Genomic DNA, 25,550 nt, shown 5'->3' on the forward strand with positions numbered 1-25,550 from the left:
GAGCACAACAATGAGGAGAAGGGATCCAGGTTTGAAACTTGATGGATAGCGTGGAGAGACAGCTTGAGAGCAGGCCACAAAGAGGGGATTGAAAGGCGGAAGGAGCAGAAGGCGCAAGAGGGAGCCATGGGAGGTGATCTGCGAGTTAGAAGAAAGGATGCAGGGTAAAGCAGCAAATAAATACTGCGTTTGAGGGTTTGCTGAGGGCTGAGGAGATCAATGAGCAGGGACAGAGGAACAAATGCATATGCAGATGAAGAGAGGGATCCGTAGGTGGGGTTTTTCTGTTGTAGGTTAGGGTTTGGACGGAGGGGCAAATAGAGTCTTTTGAAAGCAGCGAGGGGTTGAGACGTAGGGAAAGACTGTGGCTGCGGAGATAGAAAAGTGCGAGTTTCCTTGTGGATAGGCAGCGTGGAGATGAATAGAGACAAAGGAGGGTAAGGGATCAAAAGCAGAGGGTATGGCAGATTCAGATTTGTGAAGAAGCAACTTGCGAGGGTTTAAAAAAACACGTTTTTTTTGTAGGAAGAGGCCACACTAGAAATGACCGTGGGAATGCTGCAACATAAAGGTTTTTAAAAAAAATCGAAATTGCACAGTAAACCTCAGAAAAACCTGTTAGCAAAACAAAGAACAAATCAGCTTAATGGTGGTTCGGAAACCCCTTAAAAATAATTTTCAGGAATCTTAATTAAAATTTTAAATCCTTCTGTTTTAGATTGCCTGATGAAACCCTCACTAAATTTTCCAGATCTGGAAATAAATAAATTCCCTGCAAAAAACGATGCTGATGGACCTCTCGAGATCCAAATCTTACCCTCCAGGGCCTAGATGTGGACTCTGCACAGCTTTCAGCTTTAGATCTGTAGCTACAGGGAAACACCCAAACGATATATACAATGACGCAAAAAACACCCAAGCCAGAAAACTAAAATTTTACAGATCTATGTACATAAATGGCAGATCTATCAGATCTAGGGAGTGTGAGTCTGACTCCGTTCCTAGATCTGCTGATCTGAGGCTCTCAACAGCCAGATCTAATGATTTAGCAAAAGAAATTAAGTTTTTTTAATTTTTAAAAGAGGTACTGAGCTCAAAACCCTCATGCATCACCCATAAAAATATCTTATGATAAGCTCGGGATCAAATTCAAACTGGGCTCTTCAGAAAACACGGATCGGGAGTTGGCTGGTTCAGCCGAGAACTTCCCCGAATGCCCGATGATCTAATAATCAATGATTTTCCTGCAAAACTCAATTCAGCTGTCAACATAGAGCGAGAAAACAATAATAAAATTAAGATCTAATAGAGATACCTGTTATTATATTCAAAACTTAAATTATCATTTAAACCCCAGCGATTGAGCAAGATACCTGTACTCAAATCGCTCTTCAAAAGCTATTATTAATGGCAAAAAAGAAATTATGCATGAAAATAATACATCTTACAGCATTTCCATGAAGAGTAACACTAGCATAAATTAACCCCAAAGTCTTTCTTTATTGCTCATAAAAAGATCACAAGAGAGCTTTTTGCTTAGTACACGATCAAAAGATCGGATGATCTTGACTGACAAATGACCTCCTATTTAAAGATAAATCCTCCAACAGCTTGTTCGAGTGATCATTGTCAAAGTGATCTTTACCGTTGATGAGGATCAAAATTTCTTTTAATTTCATTCGTCGAAATTTTAAATATTGAGGAAATTTCGAATTTTTCAATTAAATGCATTTTAATAAATTCAAAAATTAAAATTTTGCATTTATTTCCTCAAAATTTTTCCTTTGATTTAACCCTAGGGACCCAAGGCATAAAATTTAGCAAAATAATCAATTAACCTTAGTCCCTAGACCTGTTAAGATTTAATTTTTTAAAGGATCCACGAATTTTACCTCTGGAAAATTTAATTTTACCTAGGACCTAGGACCTGTGAGGGGATAAATTATTTTTCGAACCCTCAAGACACTTTACATCATGATTTTTACATTTTTTACATCTCAAGGGGGAAATCCCATTTGCAAAAAACCCTCACATACTACCTAGCTCTGCGACACAAATATAATCTAGCAGATCAAGCAATTTGTAATAAAATAACCTAACCAAATAGTTAGGATTATTCCCAAATCACTTTTACACAGACTCGATCTATAACACTAGGACTTGCCTAAGATCCTGGTGACAAAATTCATTCCGGCTTTGGGGTAAGGCTGAAGGAAAACTCTGCCGACCATCCGAGAATGGATCAGTGAGACAAAAAACCTCCCGGAATGTAGATCGTTACCAGAAAAGTAGGTTTACCTAGGTGATTACATACACGACATGGATCTGTTGAGATTATTTACATTATACACATGCAGACTGGGTTTACATTCTAACATGATAATCAGGCTGATGATGATAGCTGGACGGTAGGAACACATTGATCAAGTGCCATCCCTTTTGCGAAAAAAGGGGGTGTACTGCTATGGGTCGTTGACACGTAGTGGTCAACACATCTTAGAGCTCTTTGAAGTTGAGAACCACGTTCCCCAAACTTCTCCAATAGAAATGCTACAAATTCCCAATATGTCCCAATGACTTGCTCGCCCTCCTTTTAAAGATTGGATGGATCTCTCTCCAGTGTCCTAGAAGCACTTTTATTTTTTTATTTTATTTCCACTCTAGAAGCTTCTCCTTTACATTTTATTTAAGCGATTTTTGATTTCATTTTAATTAACTGACTTTTTACTTTATGTTGTTTAAGTCAACTTTAATCTCGGAAAATGGTAAATTTCCCTCTAGAGTCTCTCCGACCACTGGAAGTCACTTTTCATTATCCCATCCTGTATATGTTTTCTTTCCGGTTCCAATGAGCTATTACAATAAGGTGTTTTTCCAAATAATCCTTTCCATATGACACCTTTAGCGTATTTAATTAAAATGCGTTGATAATATCCTTGTTTTATGAGAATCGTTGGAATGCAATGGAACCAAGAACGAGCTGTGCGAAACTGACCCTGATGATGATTTACAGTAAGTGAACGCCATCGAACCCCAAAAAACCCCTCCAAAATTCTCTAGGCCCACTGATGATGTAATCTCTCTCTTGTGACTTGATTGATACCAACCCTGGAAATCCACTCTAACTGCATCATAAGGGAAACCCGAAAATGGGAACATTATAGCGGTTGACTATGGTTGACTGCAACCAAAAATTGTGGTCGAAACTTCCTCTTCTGTTGTCAAACTTTCTTGTTTCTTTGAGGTCAAGTTCAGTCAAAATCTTGGTCGAACACAACAGAGTCAAAATAGAGTAGGTCAAACTTGGTCAAATGGCAGCTTCTTTATTTTAATCAAACTTCAAATTTCTTTCTCTTTCCTTCACACGTGTGGATGAAAACAAAAGAGAGAATGATGATGTCTGAATTGGTCAAATGGGAGTACTCTAATGTGTATTTATGTTAGTCAAATGGGGTGGACTTTGATCAAGGGTCACACCCATTCATTTGTGGGGACGACTTGATAGTTGGGGCCTACATTAAGTCCAAAAATAATAATTTTGTTTTCATATTTTTCCTTGGTCGACTTGGGAGGCCTCTTTTTTGGCATGTGGGAATACCTCCGGATGCTACAAAAAATCAACAATGCTTCCTGTTGTCGCACAGATTAACACGACAACGCTCAGACCGGGGGCTGTCACTCTGATCCCCGATCCCTCCGTTAAAGCCTGTCTCCCGCGGCTAAGGGGGGTAGTCCCAGTGGGATGATGAAGACCAACCGTCGACCAGTTGGTTGGGAGACACGAGATACGATATAAAAGCACTTGATGGATTTAATTAATGAAGCAGACCAGTGCCTTAAGAGATGACTATAAAAAAAAAACGATTACTTGTTAAATGATATAGAAACATGAATCATGAACAGCAATCATATGTCAACTTCGCATCTCGACTTGAAAATCCAGATCTCAGCGTGAAAAAACAATTCTCGTAAAATAACTGGATCTGACAAAGAAAGAAAAAAAAAAAAAAAAAAAAAAAAAAAAAAAAAAAAAAAAAAAAAAAAAAAAAAAAAAATCCCAAATTTTTTTTTTTTTTGAAGCAAAATTTAAAAAAAAAATGAAAACTAAAAAAAAAATTAATCTAGAACTAAATCTAAATAAATCTTTTTATTTATTTTTTTACTTTTTATTTATTTATTTATTTATTTTTTTTTTTTTATAAAAATTAAATCTAAAAAAAACTTGAATCTAAACTCTTTAAGATAAAAAAAATAAAACTAAAGCTAAAATATTAAAACTAACAAAATAAATCTAAACTAAACTAAATGAATTAAAATCTAATTAAAATCTACCTTAATCTAAAAATTAAAATCTAAAATTTTTAATCTAAAATTGAATTCTAACCCAAACTTGGACCTACGCTAACCCTCTTCCTTTTAAAATTTAACAAAGAAATAAAAAAAAGCTATACCCTAACTAAACCTACGTATCTAAACTGTAGACAAGCTTATGGTCATAAAAGGCAAATCAAAAATGAAAAAACGATACCCGTGACCTGTCAAAAATACGCCTTAAACTCCTGAATATAACTGCGATTCCCTGCGGCAAAATAATTTACCTGTATACGATGCCCAAAAACGAATTCACGATGAAGATTTGGAGCGGATGGTTCAGAAATCACTTACGCATCAAGTGATGGCAGCAATCTGGAGAAGAACGAGTTGATAGCCTGAGGTTGCTGACCAAATACGAATTTATACCAACCGTAACACCTTTTTATTGCTGCACAGGTCGACGGCACAGGGGACTGGGATCGTTTTAGAGCGTTTGCTGATTTGATTCGATGAGTATCTCAATGAAATTTGCCTGCGTGATGAATTCGACTCAGGAAGTGCGCAGATCCACAGGGTTTCGATGGAGTGAACGTGTTGTAAAACGATTGCCCAAACGTGCGTCAATTTGGACTGTCTGCGTAAATGAAAGGAAAGCGTTTTGCTACGGGCGGACAGGACAAGCTTGAAATCGATTTTGAGACAATGCCTTTTGCTTGTAAGTTGAATGATCGAATTGAGAATTGCAATTTTATCTGAGGATTCTCAACGGTGGCGCATTTATAAGCTGGCGATGGCAACGCTGGATTTGTGACAGTGCTGAAGGTTTCTTAAATTTTCAAACCACTGATAGACTGTATTTGTTCCTGCCGCTGCAAAACACTTTTGGAAGACTGACACGGTGACTTGGAGAAGTTTGATGAGGGTTTCCAACACCATACAGCAACAAAACAGACGCCTTTGCAGTCACTTTCTCTCCAGTGGCATTTAAAATGTGTGCTATGCCTATTATGTGAATCCTTAAAACGCTGTCTCGCCTATATAATCACCTCAAGACGTCAGGATTCTCTGCAAGCTACACAACAAAGCCCACAGATATATGCAAAAAACCTTCAAAATTAAACTAAAATCACAAATTTTTTTTTTTTTTTTTTTTTTTTTTTTTGCAGTAAACGAAATCAAAACCCTAGATCCAGCCCAAAAAAAATTACAGATATGGCCCCTTGACAGCCTGATTCAGCAAATAATAACAGGAATACTTAGAATATCATGTAATGTTTCAGAAAATCTCTCATGTAAACCCGAAAAGAAAACTCTTAATGATTAACCCAGGGCCAAAATCAGCTAGGCTCTGCAAAGAAAAGCCTGTGGGAGTCGGCTGGTTCAGCCTAGAACTTCCCCAAACGCCCACCAATATTCTTTCAATGATGTTTTCTGCACAGCTCGAAACAACTGTCAATAAAGAGGGCAAAATGCTGCTAGATCTCAGGGAGTAATGGAGATACCTGCCATTACTTCAGAAACCCTAACAGCACCCAAACCCCAGCAAGTGAACAAGATACCTGTGCTCACAATGCTCTACAAAAAGCTATTATTAATGGCTAAAAAATAACATATGCAGAAAATGAAACAATCTCACAGCAATTCCAGAGAGTAACACCAGCAAAATTTTGGACCCCAAAGTCTTCTTTTATTAACCAGAAATCAGATTACACGAGAGCTTTTTCAGTACTGACTCACAGATCGAATGAATTGAAAATGACTCCTAGCACCCTATTTAAAGGAAATGCTCCAACGGCTAGTTCGATTGATCCATGTAAAAATGATCTCGACCGTTGATGAGGATCAAGACATCTCTTGATCTCATCCGTCGATTTATTCAATTAATTTTTTATTATTATTTTTTAAATTTTTAAATTATTTTTTATTATTATTTTTTGAATTTTTGAATTTTTATTATTATTATTATTATTTTTTTTTTTTTTTAATTTTTAAATTTTTAATCTTTTATTATTTTTTATTAAAATTTTTAAATGTTTATTATTTTATTTCATTTTTTAAATGGATCATCGAACTAAGCCATTGGAAACATCACCTAGGACCTAGGACTTAGGACTCACGAGGGGATTTAAAACATTTCTTAACCCTCAGGACACATTACATCATGATTTTTTACAATTTACATCTCAAAGGGATGAACCCACTTAACACAGACCCTCATAGAACACCCAGTTCTGCGACACAACTATAATCTAGCAGACTAACATATAAGACTCTCCCAAAGTTCTGATGACGAAATCCATCCCGGCTTTGGGGTCAGGTTTGAAGGAAAACTCTGCCGATCCGTGGATCGGTGAGACAAAAAACCTTCCGGGACGTAGATTATCAACAGAAAGTTAGGTCCACCTAGGCAAATTACATACATTGACTCTTGTCTGCTTAGATTATTTACAATTCATATATGCAGACTGGGTTTACAATTGAAATCCTCAAGCTGTTGATGACTGTAGGCTGGCACGGACACGTCGTTCAGGTGCTACCCCTTTCTGCCAAGAAAAGAGGGTGTACTGCATGGGAAGTTGACCAGTAGTGGTCAACATCTGGCTCTACTTGGGGACACGTTGCTGCTCTGTAGGAATGTGAGAATCCAGAATCTGCATCCATGCAACACACAACAAAATATAAGTAGCCTCCGTCCAAAATCATCATATACATTAAGCACAGGAAAGATAAAAGCTCTTCATTTATTAACTAACTAATAACATGAAAAGTAAATCTAATCCTAAAAACAGAAATGACATGCTGAAAAGACAAGTAGTAGGGATAGAAATACAATACAGAAGATGCCCCATGGCATCAGATATCATCTCTGAAGAACAGCTTGAGCATTTGGCCGTTCACTGGTAGATCAAGTGGTTCGCCATCCAATCTGCTCAAGTAGAATGAGTTTGGCCCAGCTATATCTCTGATGATGTATGGTCCCAGCCACAAACTATCAAACTTCTTATGTTTTCCCGGCTTTTCATTTTTGCGATCCCAGAGTAAAACCATATCTCCAACCTGCAAAGATCTAGATCGAGAGCATTTATCAAAGCTTTTCTTAATATTAGATTGATTTTTACATATAGCCTCAAAAGCTGTCCGACGAGCCTCATCTAATTCCACAATCTGATCTATCCTATTCTGAACAACATCTTTATTAGTGGAAAAATTTTGGAGAAGCTGATAGGCTGGCAATTTTAGGTGCACAGGTAAGGTAACATCCAAGCCATAAACTAATTCAAAGGGAGATTTACCAGTAGACTTCTTCTTAGTAATTCTGTCTGCCCACAAAGCATACTTGATTTTGCTGTCCCAAGACTTCTTGTTATCTCCTACTATCTTCTTGATAATGGTTATGAGATTTTTATTACTTGATTCAGCTAAACCATTACCCTGAGGATAGTAATTCGACGAATGAGATAAGACAATGCCATATTTGAAGCAAAAAGATGTAAACTCTGAAGAACTAAAAGCCTTGGCATTGTCTGTAGTGATCTTAGCGGGGACACCAAATCTAGTAATGATGTTATTCTCAATGAAATCCATAATCACCTTTTCAGTGGCATTCTTAGCAGGAATGGCTTCGACCCATTTAGTGAAATAATCGGTAGCGGTCAAAATCCAAGAGTAGCCATTGCTAGAATTTTCATGGAACTTCCCTATGAAGTCCAGACCCCAATGCTGAAAAGGTGCCTCTACGATAACAGGTTGTAGAGGAAGGGCAGCAAGCTTCTGCTTCCCAGTGAACAGTTGACAGGCTTGACACGTTCTAACATACTTGTGCACATCAGAAAAAATCGAAGGCCAGTAATAGCCAGCTCTCAGGATTTTGTGGGCGGTAGTTCTAGCGGCATAATGACCACCACAAAATCCTGAATGAAAATCGGAGATTAATCTTTTGGACTCAATATCATCAACACACCTAAGCACTATGCCCTCAGGATTTCTCCATCCAAGGCCATCCTTCATAAGGCAGTACTTAGTGGCTTTTAGTCTAAGAGCCCTTCTTTTATGAGCGACTAAATGGTTAGGACATGCAAGATTGGTCAAATAGTAAACTATGTCCTTATACCATTCATGCTCGGCTAATCTTCTCAACTCTGGCGAAGGTAGATCGTCAAGGCAGAACAAACCAAGAGTCTTTTCATTACTTTCAGTTAACATTTGAGCTAAACCTTGGCCTTTGATCAGCTTGGTGGGTCTAATTTCTAAATCATACTCCTGTATCTTAGTAACCCACCTAGCACGAGTCCCTAAGCAATCGGTTTGAGTCAATATGTCTTTAACAGCAGAATGTGGGACGAAAGCAATGATCTTAGAATAACCCACATAAGTTTTAAAATGCTTAAGAGACTTGACCAAGGCATAAGCCTGCTTTTCCATGGTATTGTACTTCAATTCGGAGTTTTGAAGTGCTCTACTCATGAAAGCAATAGGCTGCTCGTGACCATCTTTATTCTTTTGAAGCAAGACACCGGCAATGGTATCCTCAGAAGCGAAAGAAAAAATCATGAAATCTTTGGAGTAATCAGGACTAACAAGGACAGGAGCTTTCGCGATAGCAGACTTGATTTCTTGGAAAGCCCTTTTGCCTTCTTCCTGCCAGACAAATTTCACATCTTTCTTCAGAAGACTTTGAATGGGCTTAGCTATTTCCGCATAATTCGGGATAAATCTTCTAATAAAATTTATCTTTCCAAGGAAAGACTGAAGGGACTTGAGGTTATGCGGGAGAGGAATCTTTTGAATTGCTTCAACTCGTTCAGGATCGACCTTGACTCCTTCCTTAGAAATGATATGACCCAGAAGTTTCCCTTCAGTTACCCCAAAGACAGATTTAGCCGGATTCAAAGAAATTCCATATTCTCTGCATCTATCAAAAACCTTCCTAAGATGATCTATATGGCTGATACCATCTTTAGAGAAAACAGTAAGATCGTCTTGGTAAATTTCGATGATTTTCCCGATTAACCCTTTGAAGGCATAATCCATGGCCCTCTGGAAAGTAGCCCCAGCGTTTGTCAACCCAAATGGCATTCTAATGTATTCAAAAGTGCCCCATGGTGTTGTGAATGTGGTCTTGTGTCGATCTTCCTTTTTAACCCAAACTTGATTGTACCCAGAAAAGCCATCTAGCAATGACATCATTCCAGACCCAGTTACTCTTTGCAACAAAGTTTCCATGTTTGGTAAAGGGTAATTATCCTTTTTGCATGCCAGATTAAGGTTTCTAAAATCGACACAAAGTCTTATCGAACCGTTCTTTTTCCTAACAATCACCAAATTCGAACACCATGTCGAATGCCTAGTTTGAGCGATGATCCCTGCTGAAAGCATCTTAGCAAGCTCTTTCTGGACCAAGGGGGCTAATTTCGGATTAATTTGCCTAAGTTTCTGCCGAAAGGGTTTAGCATTCTCGTCCTTTAAAGGAATAGTATGCTCCATAACATCTTCCCTATAGCCTTTTAATTCATCATAGGAAAAAGCTAAAACATCTCTATATTCATGAAGTAAATCAGTCAACTTTTTCCTTTCCTCCAAACTAGTACCTTTACCAATTTTAACTATTTTCGGATTTTCAGAAGTACCAATGTTGATTTCGAGGTACTCGCCTGGGTCCATCTTGTTTTCTTCTCTAAGCTTCGTGGCATCATGCCAATCAAAATGTTGCTCCAAGGCAACCACATTTCTAGGAGTAGGATTTATGATGTGTTCATGATTCAAAGATCCATCCTCCTGAGAAATTATGCGAAAATCCTCAAACTCATCTAAACTATTGAGAAAACGAACGACTTGTTTTTCATCATTAAAAACTTGCCAATGCTCTGAGTTGTCTGGAACAGATGGTCTGAATATTACTTCCATTTTAATTTTATCGTTAATTAACTCGTCAGACAACTGGAAAGTGGTAGCAGCTACGGCAAGCTCATCCGCCAAACTATTTTGTTCTCGAGGGATTGCTTCAAGGTTAAGGGCATCGAAGTGCTCCATAGTATCCCACACAGCATTTCGATAGTTTCTTAATCTCTGATTTCTACATGTGAATTTGTTTTTAAGTTGCATGATAACCAGATCGGAATCCCCCTTGATGCTAAGCAATTTAATCCTCAAAGCTTTGGCCAATTCAAGACCCAACAATATAGCTTCGTACTCAGCGACATTGTTGGTTGCTTCAAATTCTAAACGATAGGCAAACTTTAATATGTGACCAAGGGGAGATTTAAGCACTACTCCCGCACCCTTACCATGACTAGAGAACGCACCATCGAAGTACATATACCAGACTTCATCTTTAAGATTTTTTACCTTATCATCGGGAGGAATTATGAAATTAGACATGATAGAATAGTTCCCGATGTCAGATTGCTCCCTAATTATTTCGTTATGAGGCTTCTTAGGATTTTCAACATGAAATTTCCTTTCGGGCTCTCTATTTAGCCTAACAAAACCATCACCGCTAGGAGAAGGAATCATAGCATATGACCAATTCATCTGAATGCTTCCTCCTAGATCAGAGGCCCACTTTCTAGATAACAACATACCCCAAGCATCAGGAACATCAACGACAACGATATCCATAACAACCATGATGTCCGGGTAAACTGAAAGGTGAACTTGTAAATCCTTGATTAAACCATGTACTTCGATTTTCTTGGAATCCATAGCACATATATTATAGTAGGGTCTAGAAACTCTTAAGTTAAGCTGTTCCATGACCCTTTTAGTCATAACACAAGCAGATGCGCCTGAATCCAACATGCAGTTATTCAATTTATACCCGTTGACTAACAAGGTGATAAAGAAGGGTTGATGATCTTTGTTATCAGCATCTACGCTTTGCAAATAAATAGGAGCATCATGATAGTCAACCTCGCGAATCTTCTGCTGAGAAGTGTTGACTTGAGGACCCTGAATTGCCTTTAGTAACTTGTCTCTTTGGGAAGGGATCTTAGCGATCTCAGATACGGGAACCCAAATTTTAGCATTATTAAACCAACTACCCAAATCGACATCTATTCCAGAGTTTATACCAGGGTTTAAAGTTCGAGGAGGAATTTGATTTCCGCTCTGATCTTTATCCCTTCTCTGGTATGTCAAACCCCTATCTCTAGCAATTTCTAAAATTTTCTCAGGAGAGGGTTTCTCACCATATAGCCTGGCCAAAATGTCATCTTCGTTTTCAAGGTTATTTATACTAAAAGCAGATTGAGGGTTCACAACATCATAGCTCCTTTCCTTAACCTCTATCCAGTCATTCATGGGCACAGGAAACTTGCTCCCTACTACGTTTATTTGCTCACCTGTCCCAAGCATTCCATTATCCAAGAGTCTTCTGATAGTGGGACAAGAGGACTCTTCGTGAAAAGCATCGCAAGCACGACAGTAAGGAGGGGCATCATCTACCAGATTAGTAAGCGGGTTAGGGGGTCTCTGCTCACTAGATTGACCCCTTCTTTGCCAATTATTATTTCTGTTATTATTATTTCGAGGCTGAAAATTTTGCGATTGCGTTCTTTCCATCTGAATCAATCTATTCTGCAAAGTGTTTATCTCCTTATTATGATTGATTTCCATAGTTTCAATTTTTTGAAGCAATTTAAGAACAAGCTCACTTTCTGGCTCCTGGACTGCTTTTCCCTTAGGTTCCTTTAGTTTCGTAGCAGCCCTATCAAAACCTGGGATTTCAGATTTCCCAGAAGCTGCCTTGTCCTTTTCAAGCTCTATAGCTAAGGCTTGGCAATCTCGATAATCAGTGAGTTTAGCACGCCTTAACTCATAAGATGGTTCAGGACTGAAGGCATCAATGTAAAAATCTAGGAGAGTTTTATCTGTAGGTTTATAGTCTTGAGGTAATTCTCTAATAATACCATTAAACCTTCTATTAAATTCTTCAACAGTTTCATCCTCTCTCTTTTTTATCAGAGTAAGAGCTCTTACAAGATGTCTTCCCTCTCTCTTATCTCCATATTTTTCTCTAAATGAATTTATGATTGATTGTAAAGAGTTAAATGTATTTGGAGGTTTTTCTGTAAACCAGTCATAAGCATCACCTGCTAGAGTCAAGACAAAAAGAGACATCCTGACATCTTCATGATCAAAATCAGGAGATCTAGCATACTTAGCCATCCATATATTGAAATCTCGCAAGTGGGAATTAACAGTAACGGCATTATCCCCTTGAAAATTAGGCAATTTGTCTAACCCAACAGATGGAATAGCATTGGGAGATCCAGGAATGTTAGAAAAATCACAAGGGGCGTACAGACTCATGATGCTGCGCCTAACTTGACCTTTAAAGAGCAAATGAATATCGGAAAGGGCTTCTTGTCCAAGATTTGCAAGGAGTGTACGAGAAGCAAGTTTGTGTGATCGCACCCTGTAAACCTTTTCAGGATCAGGAGTGGGGTTGCACAGACTGCTTGGATGTCTTCTAGTGTACACTCTTGCAGATAATATAGGAAGTGGAGTCGCCACTTGAACAAGAAGCTAGACACAGAAAAGCTTGAAGTGTAAGAACCAAGGACAGAAAAACTCTGTCCCCGGCAACGGCGCCAAAAAATGTTGTCGCGCGGATTGGCACGACAACGCTCAGACCGGGGGCTGTCACTCCGATCCCCGATCCCTCCGTTTAAGCCTGTCTCCCGCGGCTAAGGGGGGGAGTCCCTATGAGATGATGAGACCAATTGTCGACCAGTTGGTTGGGAGACACGAGACACGATATAAAAGCACTTGATGGATTTAATTAATGAAGCAGACCAGTGCCTTAAGAGATGATTATAAAAAAACGATTACTTGTTAAATGATATAGAAACATGAATCATGAACAGCAATCATATGTCAACTTCGCATCTCGACTTGAAAATCCAGATCTCAGCGTGAAAAAACAATTCTCGTAAAATAACTGGATCTGACAAAGAAAGAAAAAAAAAAAAAAAAAAAAAAAAAAAAAAAAAAAAAAAAATCCCAATTTTTTTTTTTTTTGAAGCAAAATTTAAAAAAAAAATGAAAACTAAAAAAAAAATTAATCTAGAACTAAATCTAAATAAATCTTTTTATTTATTTTTTTACTTTTTATTTATTTATTTATTTATTTATTTATTTTTATAAAAATTAAATCTAAAAAAAACTTGAATCTAAACTCTTTAAGATAAAAAAAATAAAACTAAAGCTAAAATATTAAAACTAACAAAATAAATCTAAACTAAACTAAATGAATTAAAATCTAATTAAAATCTACCTTAATCTAAAAATTAAAATCTAAAATTTTTAATCTAAAATTGAATTCTAACCCAAACTTGGACCTACGCTAACCCTCTTCCTTTTAAAATTTAACAAAGAAATAAAAAAAAGCTATACCCTAACTAAACCTACGTATCTAAACTGTAGACAAGCTTATGGTCATAAAAGGCAAATCAAAAATGGAAAAACGATACCCGTGACCTGTCAAAAATACGCCTTAAACTCCTGAATATAACTGCGATTCCCTGCGGCAAAATAATTTACCTGTATACGATGCCCAAAAACGAATTCACGATGAAGATTTGGAGCGGATGGTTCAGAAATCACTTACGCATCAAGTGATGGCAGCAATCTGGAGAAGAACGAGTTGATAGCCTGAGGTTGCTGACCAAATACGAATTTATACCAACCGTAACACCTTTTTATTGCTGCACAGGTCGACGGCACAGGGGACTGGGATCGTTTTAGAGCGTTTGCTGATTTGATTCGATGAGTATCTCAATGAAATTTGCCTGCGTGATGAATTCGACTCAGGAAGTGCGCAGATCCACAGGGTTTCGATGGAGTGAACGTGTTGTAAAACGATTGCCCAAACGTGCGTCAATTTGGACTGTCTGCGTAAATGAAAGGAAAGCGTTTTGCTACGGGCGGACAGGACAAGCTTGAAATCGATTTTGAGACAATGCCTTTTGCTTGTAAGTTGAATGATCGAATCGAGAATTGCAATTTTATCTGAGGATTCTCAACGGTGGCGCATTTATAAGCTGGCGATGGCAACGCTGGATTTGTGACAGTGCTGAAGGTTTCTTAAATTTTCAAACCACTGATAGACTGTATTTGTTCCTGCCGCTGCAAAACACTTTTGGAAGACTGACACGGTGACTTGGAGAAGTTTGATGAGGGTTTCCAACACCATACAGCAACAAAACAGACGCCTTTGCAGTCACTTTCTCTCCAGTGGCATTTAAAATGTGTGCTATGCCTATTATGTGAATCCTTAAAACGCTGTCTCGCCTATATAATCACCTCAAGACGTCAGGATTCTCTGCAAGCTACACAACAAAGCCCACAGATATATGCAAAAAACCTTCAAAATTAAACTAAAATCACAAATTTTTTTTTTTTTTTTTTTTTTTTTTTTTTGCAGTAAACGAAATCAAAACCCTAGATCCAGCCCAAAAAAAATTACAGATATGGCCCCTTGACAGCCTGATTCAGCAAATAATAACAGGAATACTTAGAATATCATGTAATGTTTCAGAAAATCTCTCATGTAAACCCGAAAAGAAAACTCTTAATGATTAACCCAGGGCCAAAATCAGCTAGGCTCTGCAAAGAAAAGCCTGTGGGAGTCGGCTGGTTCAGCCTAGAACTTCCCCAAACGCCCACCAATATTCTTTCAATGATGTTTTCTGCACAGCTCGAAACAACTGTCAATAAAGAGGGCAAAATGCTGCTAGATCTCAGGGAGTAATGGAGATACCTGCCATTACTTCAGAAACCCTAACAGCACCCAAACCCCAGCAAGTGAACAAGATACCTGTGCTCACAATGCTCTACAAAAAGCTATTATTAATGGCTAAAAAATAACATATGCAGAAAATGAAACAATCTCACAGCAATTCCAGAGAGTAACACCAGCAAAATTTTGGACCCCAAAGTCTTCTTTTATTAACCAGAAATCAGATTACACGAGAGCTTTTTCAGTACTGACTCACAGATCAAATGAATTGAAAATGACTCCTAGCACCCTATTTAAAGGAAATGCTCCAACGGCTAGTTCGATTGATCCATGTAAAAATGATCTCGACCGTTGATGAGGATCAAGACATCTCTTGATCTCATCCGTCGATTTATTCAATTAATTTTTTATTATTATTTTTTAAATTTTTAAATTATTTTTTATTATTATTTTTTGAATTTTTGAATTTTTATTATTATTATTATTTATTATTTTTTTTTTTTTAATTTTTAAATTTTTAATCTTTTATTATTTTTTATTAAAATTTTTAAATGTTTATTATTTTATTTCATTTTTTAAATGGATCATCGAACTAAGCCATTGGAAACATCACCTAGGACCTAGGACTTAGGACTCACGAGGGGATTTAAAACATTTCTCAACCCTCAGGACACATTACATCATGATTTTTTACAATTTACATCTCAAAGGGATGAACCCACTTAACACAGACCCTCATAGAACACCCAGTTCTGCGACACAACTATAATCTAGCAGACTAACATATAAGACTCTCCCAAAGTTCTGATGACGAAATCCATCCCGGCTTTGGGGTCAGGTTTGAAGGAAAACTTTGCCGATCCGTGGATCGGTGAGACAAAAAACCTTCCGGGACGTAGATTATCAACAGAAAGTTAGGTCCACCTAAGCAAATTACATACATTGACTCTTGTCTGCTTAGATTATTTACAATTCATATATGCAGACTGGGTTTACAATTGAAATCCTCAAGCTGTTGATGACTGTAGGCTGGCACGGACACGTCGTTCAGGTGCTACCCCTTTCTGCCAAGAAAAGAGGGTGTACTGCATGGGAAGTTGACCAGTAGTGGTCAACACTTCCATTAGGTCTATTTTGTTGCTATTACTACTACTGACGTTGCGAAGGAGTATGATTTCTCAAACTCTGAGCATGATGATGTTAATGTAGCTCTTGTTGATGATCCCATGCTAGTATCGGTGATGAGTTTGATCATGATGAGGAGTGATCAAGTTGATCACTGATATGGAGACTTGTCGTAGTCCAATGGCCTCATAGCTTGTAGCATTGTTTTTGGACTCTAGAGTCCATTTAGAACCTCAATGATTATGTATTTTGTTGCTGATATGTATTGCGCTTGGTGCCATTTGATATATTCACTCTTACATGCTATATAGATGAGCAAACTTTGCATATTTTGACTGTAATGATTTGGAATCATGGTTTTAAATCTTAAAAATATTTTTTTCTTAAAAAATTAATTATTTCATGTGTTTTTTTAAAGACCAGTTCATTGAATTCTGACTAGTTTGGCTTTTCTTGTTCTAGTTCAAAAACTGGTTTGATAGGTGGATCGGGTCGATCAGTGGTTCCGCTTTGTAAAACTATGCTAGACCTACAATTCAGTGGTTTGGTCATAGTACTATGCAGCAACAGTATATTGCTAGAGCACATTCCTCGCTAAGAGGGAGTTTTGATTTGGGGTAGCATCAGATGTCCTCTAGGCCTCAAATTTTGCAGGGAGGTTGGGCACATGCATTCCAAAGAATCCAGAAACCATTTTGGGAAATTCCACCCAGAGATCAAGTCAAAACGATATGAGCCTTTAAGTAGGAGTTAATCTAGGCTGTTGGTTGTCCAACATAAAGATATAAGAAGGGGCTTGAGGGTCATTTGGAAAATACACCAAGAGAGATCAAGAAATCGATTTTCTGAAGTGAGAAGTTCTCAGGAGGAAAATTCGAATGAGGAGATATCTTGTAGCAGAGTGGCAGGGATAGCTTCTAGAGAGAGTGATTTTCTTAGTCGAAGAATCATCAACAGAGAGAGACAGAGGGTAATAAAGCAGTGGCAACACTGAGCCAGAGGGGTTGACGCAAAGCCACACAGAGGCAGCACAAAAGCTAGTGAGGAGTCTGAAATTTGCAGAGGAATTCGATTTTCGGAAGCTGGGAGCTGAGGAGGCAAAAATTGAATCTCCTGGCTAGCAAGTCGACCAGCCAAAGGAGTGACGCAACACCCATAGAGCTTGACGTTGGGCTGATCAGTTTGGGGCTGGATCAGTCAGGATTTCCAGTGATAGTGTGAGGTAACCTCACAATTCTTTTTGCCAGTGTTTCTGTCTTTAACTAAATAACCCTGTGAGGTATTCAGAGATGTATTTAGAATTTGCTACTGCTTAATAATAATAAACCCTCAGTGTTGCTACATTGGTTTTCCCACATTGTGTTTTTTCGGGGACAGTTGTCCAAAAATAACGGTGTCCTATGTGTTTGTATTTCCTTGATGAGTTTCTATGTTTCAAAATCATATTTAAGTTGGTGTAGGCTGCTTCAGTAATTTACTTCAATATTTCAAGAAGAAATCTGAAATAAATTTGTAATGTAATTTACGATCTAGGTGAAGTAGATTCAGTTGGTTGCAGTAGGATTTCAAAGATTGTTAGATCTAGGAATTTTCACACAATTACCCCTACATAACCCCAGATGCTCCCATTAAAATCCCAATGTCATCCACTCTGTGTCCGCCAATCCTATATAGGTTGAAAGGTGCTAAGAGAAGGAACTAAAGAGACTTGCCATGGCCAACCATAATAGGTCTAGGACATGCCAATGCAAATATTGACATGGCTGACAAGGCTTTAACTTGCATCCTTTGTCTTACAATGGTGTTATGCAAAGTAAAATAAAATGTTTGTTTGTACCTATATTGGAATGAGGGTTAACAAAACGCATTGGCACATAAATATGGAAAAAAAGATCAATACATATGATGTAGTTGATGCTAAATGAAAATCAAAGTTCAAACATCATCAATTGATGTTGAATCCTGACAATTTTCCATTCAAGATTAATAAATACAAAATTATGTCACATATATAATAAATCTATCTCGTCATCATGAGCCATCTATAGTGATTAATCTAGTAGCTAGCTAAGGATTGCCTATACTGCTTTTATGAGCAAAAGATTAGCATGTCCTCTCATAGAATAAGCCTTGTGGTTGGAGATGCATGACCATTGGTTGGTGTCTTAGTATGTGTAGAAAATGGTGTTGAGGTTGGCATATCAACCTCCTCACTTTGATTCTCCTCCTCTTCCTTGCCATACTCATACAACCACTCAGGTGCCTTCTCCATGACATGTCTCTCAATCTCCCTCCTCAACTGTGCAAATTTAATATACGCAAACACACGCGTGCACATACACCTATGTAAATCCAAATCATTAGATACCAAATTGCTTATATATATATATATCTAACGTGTAAAGCTGAATATAGAAAAATGTCTCTATATGCAATACTTATTTGAAAGAAAGTACATTATCATGAAGGCTCTAATTGGCCTCTAGTGCCCAAAAACATCATGCTACGACAAATAACTAGACATCATCAAAATCTTCCCCTATATTTTGATCCTCATTACTAGTAGCACCATCTTCCCCCTTTGTTGACCTTTGCTTTGATCTTGCAAGGACTAGTACTAGTTGTTGGTGCTATTGGTGGATCTAGGTCCATCTACCCCGCTGTTTCTTAAGGCAACACTTTCCAATTTTGATGAAGTTGGTTGACCATGTGTGAAAATTGACGATGTACTTGGAAAATGCCTTAATGGATAAGATAATAGAGCTGAAATTAATATTTGATAAATGTTTCCATGAGATTATTGGTAAGCTTTTAATACAAAAAAGGTCTATTAGTGATGAGTAATGGGATGATTAAATTTTTGTTTTATATTTTGCCAATTATTATTGTTGTATAAGGTAACAATGTCGATGTTTTTTCATAGACAATTATTTTACTTTACTATTGTTATGAACTTTGTACCTTAAAAATGATAAGAAACCAATAATTACAGTGCACTTCGAGGGGGAAACCTCCATTTACAATGAATACAATGTATAAGACAAAATTTTATGATCTTGAGACAATCTCTCCTTGGTATATATATAGGTTACCAAAGGTACAATTAAAATTAAAGGGTACAATGAAAGGTGCTAGCCGACCCCCTATTATAACAAATAAACTACTAATGGATATTTATTAGGGCCTCAATATAGGGGCCCCAAGGGCCTTAATATAGGGACCCCAAGGGCCTTAACATAGCCTACCTCTTTTTAAAAAAGCTTTGCCTTCAAAGCTTGTAATTAATGGTGTTTCTTCATGAACTACTCATCTTTCCATGTAGCTTCTTCTAGAGGCGTATTCTTCCACTTGCTTTGGTATTTCATAATGGTTCTTTTCCGAAGAGATAAAGAATGTTGATCCATAACGTTTTCTAGTTCAAGAATCAACTTTCCTTCTTCATCTAATTCTAGAAGTTCTATTTGCATTGACATGGTTTGTCCCACAACCATTTTTAAGCAAGATACATGAAAGACCTTATGAATGTGAGAAGAAGAAAAATATAACTCATATGCCACTTATCCAGTCTTGCAAGTAATCTTGTAGGATTCATAAAATTTTGGAGCTAATTTTTGATTCTTCTTTTGCTTGAGTGTAGATTGCTTATAAGGTTGTAGTCTCAGAAATACCCAATCACCCTCCTCAAATTATCTTTCACTTTGATGTTGATCTACTTGCTGCTTCATCCTGTTTTGTGCCATTTGAAGGTTTTCCTTAAGAATTATCAAAGTTTCTTTAGTCTTCTCCATATGTGACTCTATTGCTTGTACTTTGGACTTATCTTGTAAAAAATATGAGATACTAGGAGCTGGATATCCATAAAGAGTGTAATGTTCCAAACTTAAACAAATGGTGATATGTAAAAGCAAAATCGATTCACAACACAGAAAATTGAAACAATCAGCAAATACTCATAAAACTCCAGAAGTGAGAACCAATTGAGCCATTTTATTAATAAATGGATCAAGTACAATAGTATGGAGAAATGCGCCTGGGCTTGCCTCAAGGGCAAGCAGGACAGAACCCAGGTGATAAGACAATAATCACAAAGTTGGAAATGACTGCTCCTCTAATGCTCTGCGCTGTCCCCATAAACTACACTGCTGGCTGGAAAGGAATTGCGAAAAACCCCGTCTCTGGTGCTCAGAAAATGATGAAACTTTAGCCCCAAGCTCCTTGACCAAAACCCACAAAAACCCAGAAAGGGTTTGGTCTGAATCCACCCTCCCAAATTCGCCCTCCAATATGCCCTATGCCCTCCAAGCTGCTCAAGAATACGACCTGCAAGGACCACCAGCGAAATCCTCCTCCCAAGCTCCAGAAATGAAGCAATCTCCTCCACAAATGCTTCCCTTAACTTCCCCGGAAAAGTTCAACCTCAAAGAATGATACTCTACCTCCCACGTGTGCAACCACTGCGGCCTCTATGCTGGCCCAGGAAGTGTGAAAGTCACACTGCAAAGAAGCACACTCCTCCAGCTCCCAAACTCTCCAAAATGACAGCAAACCTCCTATGCCTTCTCTCTAGAATTTCTTCCAACCAAACTCCACTGCAAACACCACAAGCAAACTCGACCTCCTCTTCACTGCATCCTCGAGTAATACTGTTAAAATTGGAAACTAGGGCCAAAATCCACATGGGTCATCTTATTTATGACAACTGATATTTTTCTAGGATCCCTCTCTCCGAGAGGTGTAGGATTGATCTAAAGATCATCTGATTCTGACATGTATAAATGAAGTTATGAATTTATTTTGATTATGGTCAAATTGTCAAGGTCGGCCAACAAACTTATGTAGGCTCAGAAGCCCAATAGTCATGTCTATTCATCCTCAACGTTGCATATAAATAGAAGGTGACTTAGCCTCATTTGGACACACTCATCTTCACATTGCCCTCTATTTCTCCTCATTGGTTGGGTACAGATTTTTGGGCCTCTCTCTCTCCACACGTCCAAAATTTCAGGAGGTAGAAATTTCAGGAGAGCGAAATTTCAGGAGGTCGAAATTTCAGGAGACCGAATTTCTGGACAGTTTGACCAGCATGCGTTGACCTCCTTTGACTGCGTTTTTGTGAGGGCTTATCTTTGTTTGGGCAGGCCACATTTCTGGGCACAGAAGTAGTCCTTGTTGGTAGCTTGTTACATATGCAGGAGGATCATGTGCAAGAACTTGTTTCTCTTCACTCCTTTGAAAGTCAAAATGAGTGCCTTGTTTTCTTTGAGAGAGGCCGAGATTCTTTGTGAAGGCCGTATTTGCCAGGAGGTGGCCGTACAGATTGCTAGGAGGGTCATACGAGTTGCCAGAAGAGCTAGGAGGCTGATTTTGTCTATCCGTGAGCATTAGAGGGTCTAGGAGCCGCACATGTGAAACTATACAAGCTGTATTTGCTAGTGTGAGGCTGTGTCAGATTGTAGAGGGAGGACGTGAGCCTTCCAAGTGTTAGATCAACTTGTGGAGTTGAAGAAATATTTTGCTGGAGCTTTGCTGGGATTTGGCAAGCAGTACTGTAATATTCATCAATTGCAGAATTTGTTGAAGATTAATAAAACTCTCAAATCTGAAGAATTGGTTTTCCCTTCAGGGCTTTTCCAGGGACGTCTTGTCCAAAATATTGTGTCTATTTTGTGATTGGTTTTCTATAAAAAATGCACTGAGAGAAGATCTTCTTTGGTGCGTGCCTTGGCTAGAACAATCTCGAATTGTCCTCAGGAGATAGACTTCAGTTGTGGTGAGTTAATTTCCAGTTTATGGGAATAATCATCACGAGTTCATGTGTAGAGTTGGAGCTCCAGTTAAAGAGGAGTCTTCTTCAGTTAACTATAGGATAAATGGCAGTTCGAATTTAGAAAAGGATGAGTTGGGAACTTTAGTCTTTGATTGAAGGAGGATGAGTTATAACTCCAAGTGATGATTGGAGAAGAGAACCAGTTCGACTCAGTTAACTAGTCAGTCACAACTCAACTTCCAAATTTGTAACTTGCCTATTATAGCATGGACAAAATCTATAAAGGAAGGACGAAAGGCACAAGTTATTCAATTGTTTTGTGCACAAGGTTGTGAGACAAGACAAGAGCTCATGAGATTGTGAGAGAGAGGTTTGTGGTGTGCTTACTTGGAGGAGCTAGTGCGCAATGTTGATGATTTCTTGTGGTAGAATTGCTCTAAGAAATAGGAGTTGCATCTTAGGAAATTGAGGATCTGTGCACAAGGAATTCGGGTCAGACAATGGATATTTGTGCGCAGGGAATTCGGGCTAGGTAGAGAGCAAGGAAGCAGGAGCTGGGTCAACAGAATTGTAGGGTGGTTTAGGCTAGTATAACAGAGAACAAATGTGTTCTTAGTTGAACAGTTTGCCTTGTAATGGGTCTCAAAATTTCAGTCTGAACCATCCCCAAGCACAGCTTATGACAAAAATGCTGCAAATATTTGTTTGAAGCAGCAAAACCCTAGGTTTGTATGCTCTGATACCAAATTTTATGAACGTTGTGTCTTAAAAATGATAAGAAGCCAATAATTACAATCCACTTCGAGGGGGAATTCTCCTTTTACAATGAATACAAAGTATAAGACAAGGTTTTATGACGCTAAGACTAGCTCTCCTTGGTATATACTATATATATATATATATATATGAGAAGTAGGGTACAATTAAAATTAAAGGATATAATGAAATGTTCTAGCCGACGTCCTAATATAGCAAATAAGCTAATAATGAATGCTTATCAGGGCCTTTATATAGGGGCCCCAAGGGCTTTAACAACTACGTTATTCTAATTTCTGTGGCCACCAAATGTTAATAAAAATGACATCCCTAGCAGACCCCTATATTACAAATTTACAAGGAACCGTTATAGAGCTTGTGCACTTGGTTTGCTCTATAGAACCACTAACAAATAGCTATATGGAAATCCATTTATAAATAAACATCAATTCACTATTTTCTTAGTTTTGGGGAAATGATTTAGCATTATGAGGCTTCTCCAAGAACCATTGTAATAAATCCCGGGAGAAAATACATCTGGTCTTTATCATTGCGAGAGAAAATACCTCTACATTTGCTGGAGCAATGTACTTCGAATAGCATTGAGGCATTCCTACACTGGGTATTGTGGGATGTCTTCCTCCTTGTAGATCTGAAGAGTAAAGGCTGCACACATCTAACTGTTGATTGCTTAGAGACTCGTTTCTTAGTTGGGGTCAATGTGACAACATAGAAAATATTATTTCTTTTTTTTGTTGTCTGCTACCGATAGGCTTGTAAAGAATTGATCCTTTCTTTATCAATTGCTGAGTTTAAAGGGAGGGAACCTTTTGGTAATTGATGGCCTCCTCTGAATATATTTATTTATATAACATTGTTGGGTACATTGCCATTGATTCAAGCCTATTCTTTATTATTGCTGGAGCACTACATGTTTATTTACAAGTGGCTTTTTGAGGAAAAGATGCTGGAATTGGCCTTGGCTTTCTGTAGCACTCAAATGTAAACCAGTGAAGTCTTGAAATGAGACCTGAAGATAGAGTAGACTTGCTGGTTGCAACCAGCAAGGTAATCCATCGCATAAACAGAGCCATTCTTTTGACTGCTAGGCTTGAATTCATTTCAAATTGCACAGAGAACTGAGATCTTTGTGTTGGACAGAGGGACACAGATCTTTGTACAGGACAGAGAAAAGAGATGAGAAGTTGATTTCGTTTTGTATCTGTGCTGCTGAAGCGACTGGGCTATAAGTCGCTCGTTTATAGATCACAGGTTACTTACTACTTTCTGATATTCTCTGTGTTGTTTTCATGCCCTCTGGTAGTTACCATGTTGCTCTCTCTGTCTCTCTGTGTTCTTTGTGTTGTTCAATGGCACTTTTAAAAAACACCCTTCGATGGTACTTGAGTTTTTCAGGTTGTTGAGTTTTCCGCATTTTTCAGGTTGAAGTTTATCCTAGCTGAGTTTTGCAATTTCTTTTTCTAATTTTGCTGATTTCCCAAATTGATGACGCCCTCCATATTTTGCTTATCTGGAAGTTTGCAACACTAATATTGAAGGCTTTGCAAATGTCCACATTTCAACAATATATCTTGCGCTTGCTTGCTTCTGCTTCCTCTATGATGGTTGCAATAGTGAAAATATATTAAATTTCATTCTTTTGTTTACGTATTTTTCTTTGACTTCTATGAACCCAATTTTAGTTTAAGATAATAATTCAATTTATTATATTTTTCATATGATTTAACACATAATTTATATAGGCTGCAATCAAGACTATTGGAGATGATGATAAATACTTTACCAGGGTGTCCTTGAGGTATGTTACTTTCTCAATATTTACGTAATTTATGTTGAATATAATTTTTCATTATTGTTTGTATTCATATAAAAGAATATCTAGTATATATTGTTTTCCTTGGGCATGGATAATTTCTTGTAACTTGTTAGAATGGTTCACAGTAAATTCTTTGGTTTCTTGTGATAGGATGCCTTCATTGGGAAGCACGTCAACAAATCATGGAGATATATCAAGGTCAAAAATGACTAGGGATGGAAGTTTAGGTAGCTTGTCTAATACGTATGGAAACTCATCTGCAGGCCCCTCATTAGATGGTTGGGATGGTATTGCATTGGAGTATAGTGTTGATTGGCCACTGCAACTGCTTTTTACTCGAGAAGTGCTTTCCAAGTGAGATTTTGTTTGTCTCTCTTACTAGTTAAGATAAAATTCATGCCAGAATTTTGATATTTTTTTTGGTTGGATGGATTGCAATTGGGATGTGCTTCATTAATGAGAGAGTTTGTTTGATTTATTGGTTGAAAACTTCAGTTTTTTGATAATAGCAATTATTATGTATGAATACTTATAATTTCTGTTAATGACGAACCTATGAATCAGGTATTGTAAAGTTTTTCAGTATTTGTTACGGCTTAAGCGTATTCAACTGGAATTGGAAAAATCTTGGGCAGAAGCAATGCAACAGGATCATGCAGATTCTGCTCGTGAACGCAAGGATCGCACAAATAGCTTGATTTCTCAACAACGTCGACAACAACGCATGCCAATGTGGCGTGTTAGACAACATATGACTTATTTGATTACTAATTTGCAATTCTATATACAGGTAAAGTTTCATTCCTAATTTTTTGTGTTATTGTTTTTAGTTTGGGTGGAAGATGCCTCATATATTGCATATAATGACAATGTGATGCTAAGTTTAAATGTTGACTAACGAGTGAACTTATGGTATAAAATAATACTGTTTGTCTCAGAAAGTTGAAACAATCTTTAGATTGTTGAATTGAGGCTTCTGTGATCCATAACAGTTATAAGAAGAATTTCGG

General features: G+C 37.7%; 1 protein-coding gene across 1 annotated transcript in view; it reads left to right on the forward strand.

Annotated features, from left to right (window-relative positions):
- LOC149151455 (gamma-tubulin complex component 4-like) overlaps nt 1-25,550 on the forward strand; it is a 447,891-nt gene that overhangs the window by 256,774 nt on the left and 165,567 nt on the right. The window contains exons 10-12 of the mRNA XM_089443163.1: nt 24,467-24,522; nt 24,691-24,894; nt 25,105-25,330. Coding sequence (XP_089299289.1) covers nt 24,467-24,522; nt 24,691-24,894; nt 25,105-25,330 — 486 coding nt within the window. The remainder of the gene's footprint in view (nt 1-24,466; nt 24,523-24,690; nt 24,895-25,104; nt 25,331-25,550) is intronic.

The sequence above is a fragment of the Pinus tabuliformis genome, chromosome 9 (genome assembly GCF_031772625.1).
Source record: "Pinus tabuliformis cultivar Carrire ecotype Pingquan chromosome 9, CPIR1, whole genome shotgun sequence".
Lineage (NCBI taxonomy): Eukaryota > Viridiplantae > Streptophyta > Pinopsida > Pinales > Pinaceae > Pinus > Pinus tabuliformis.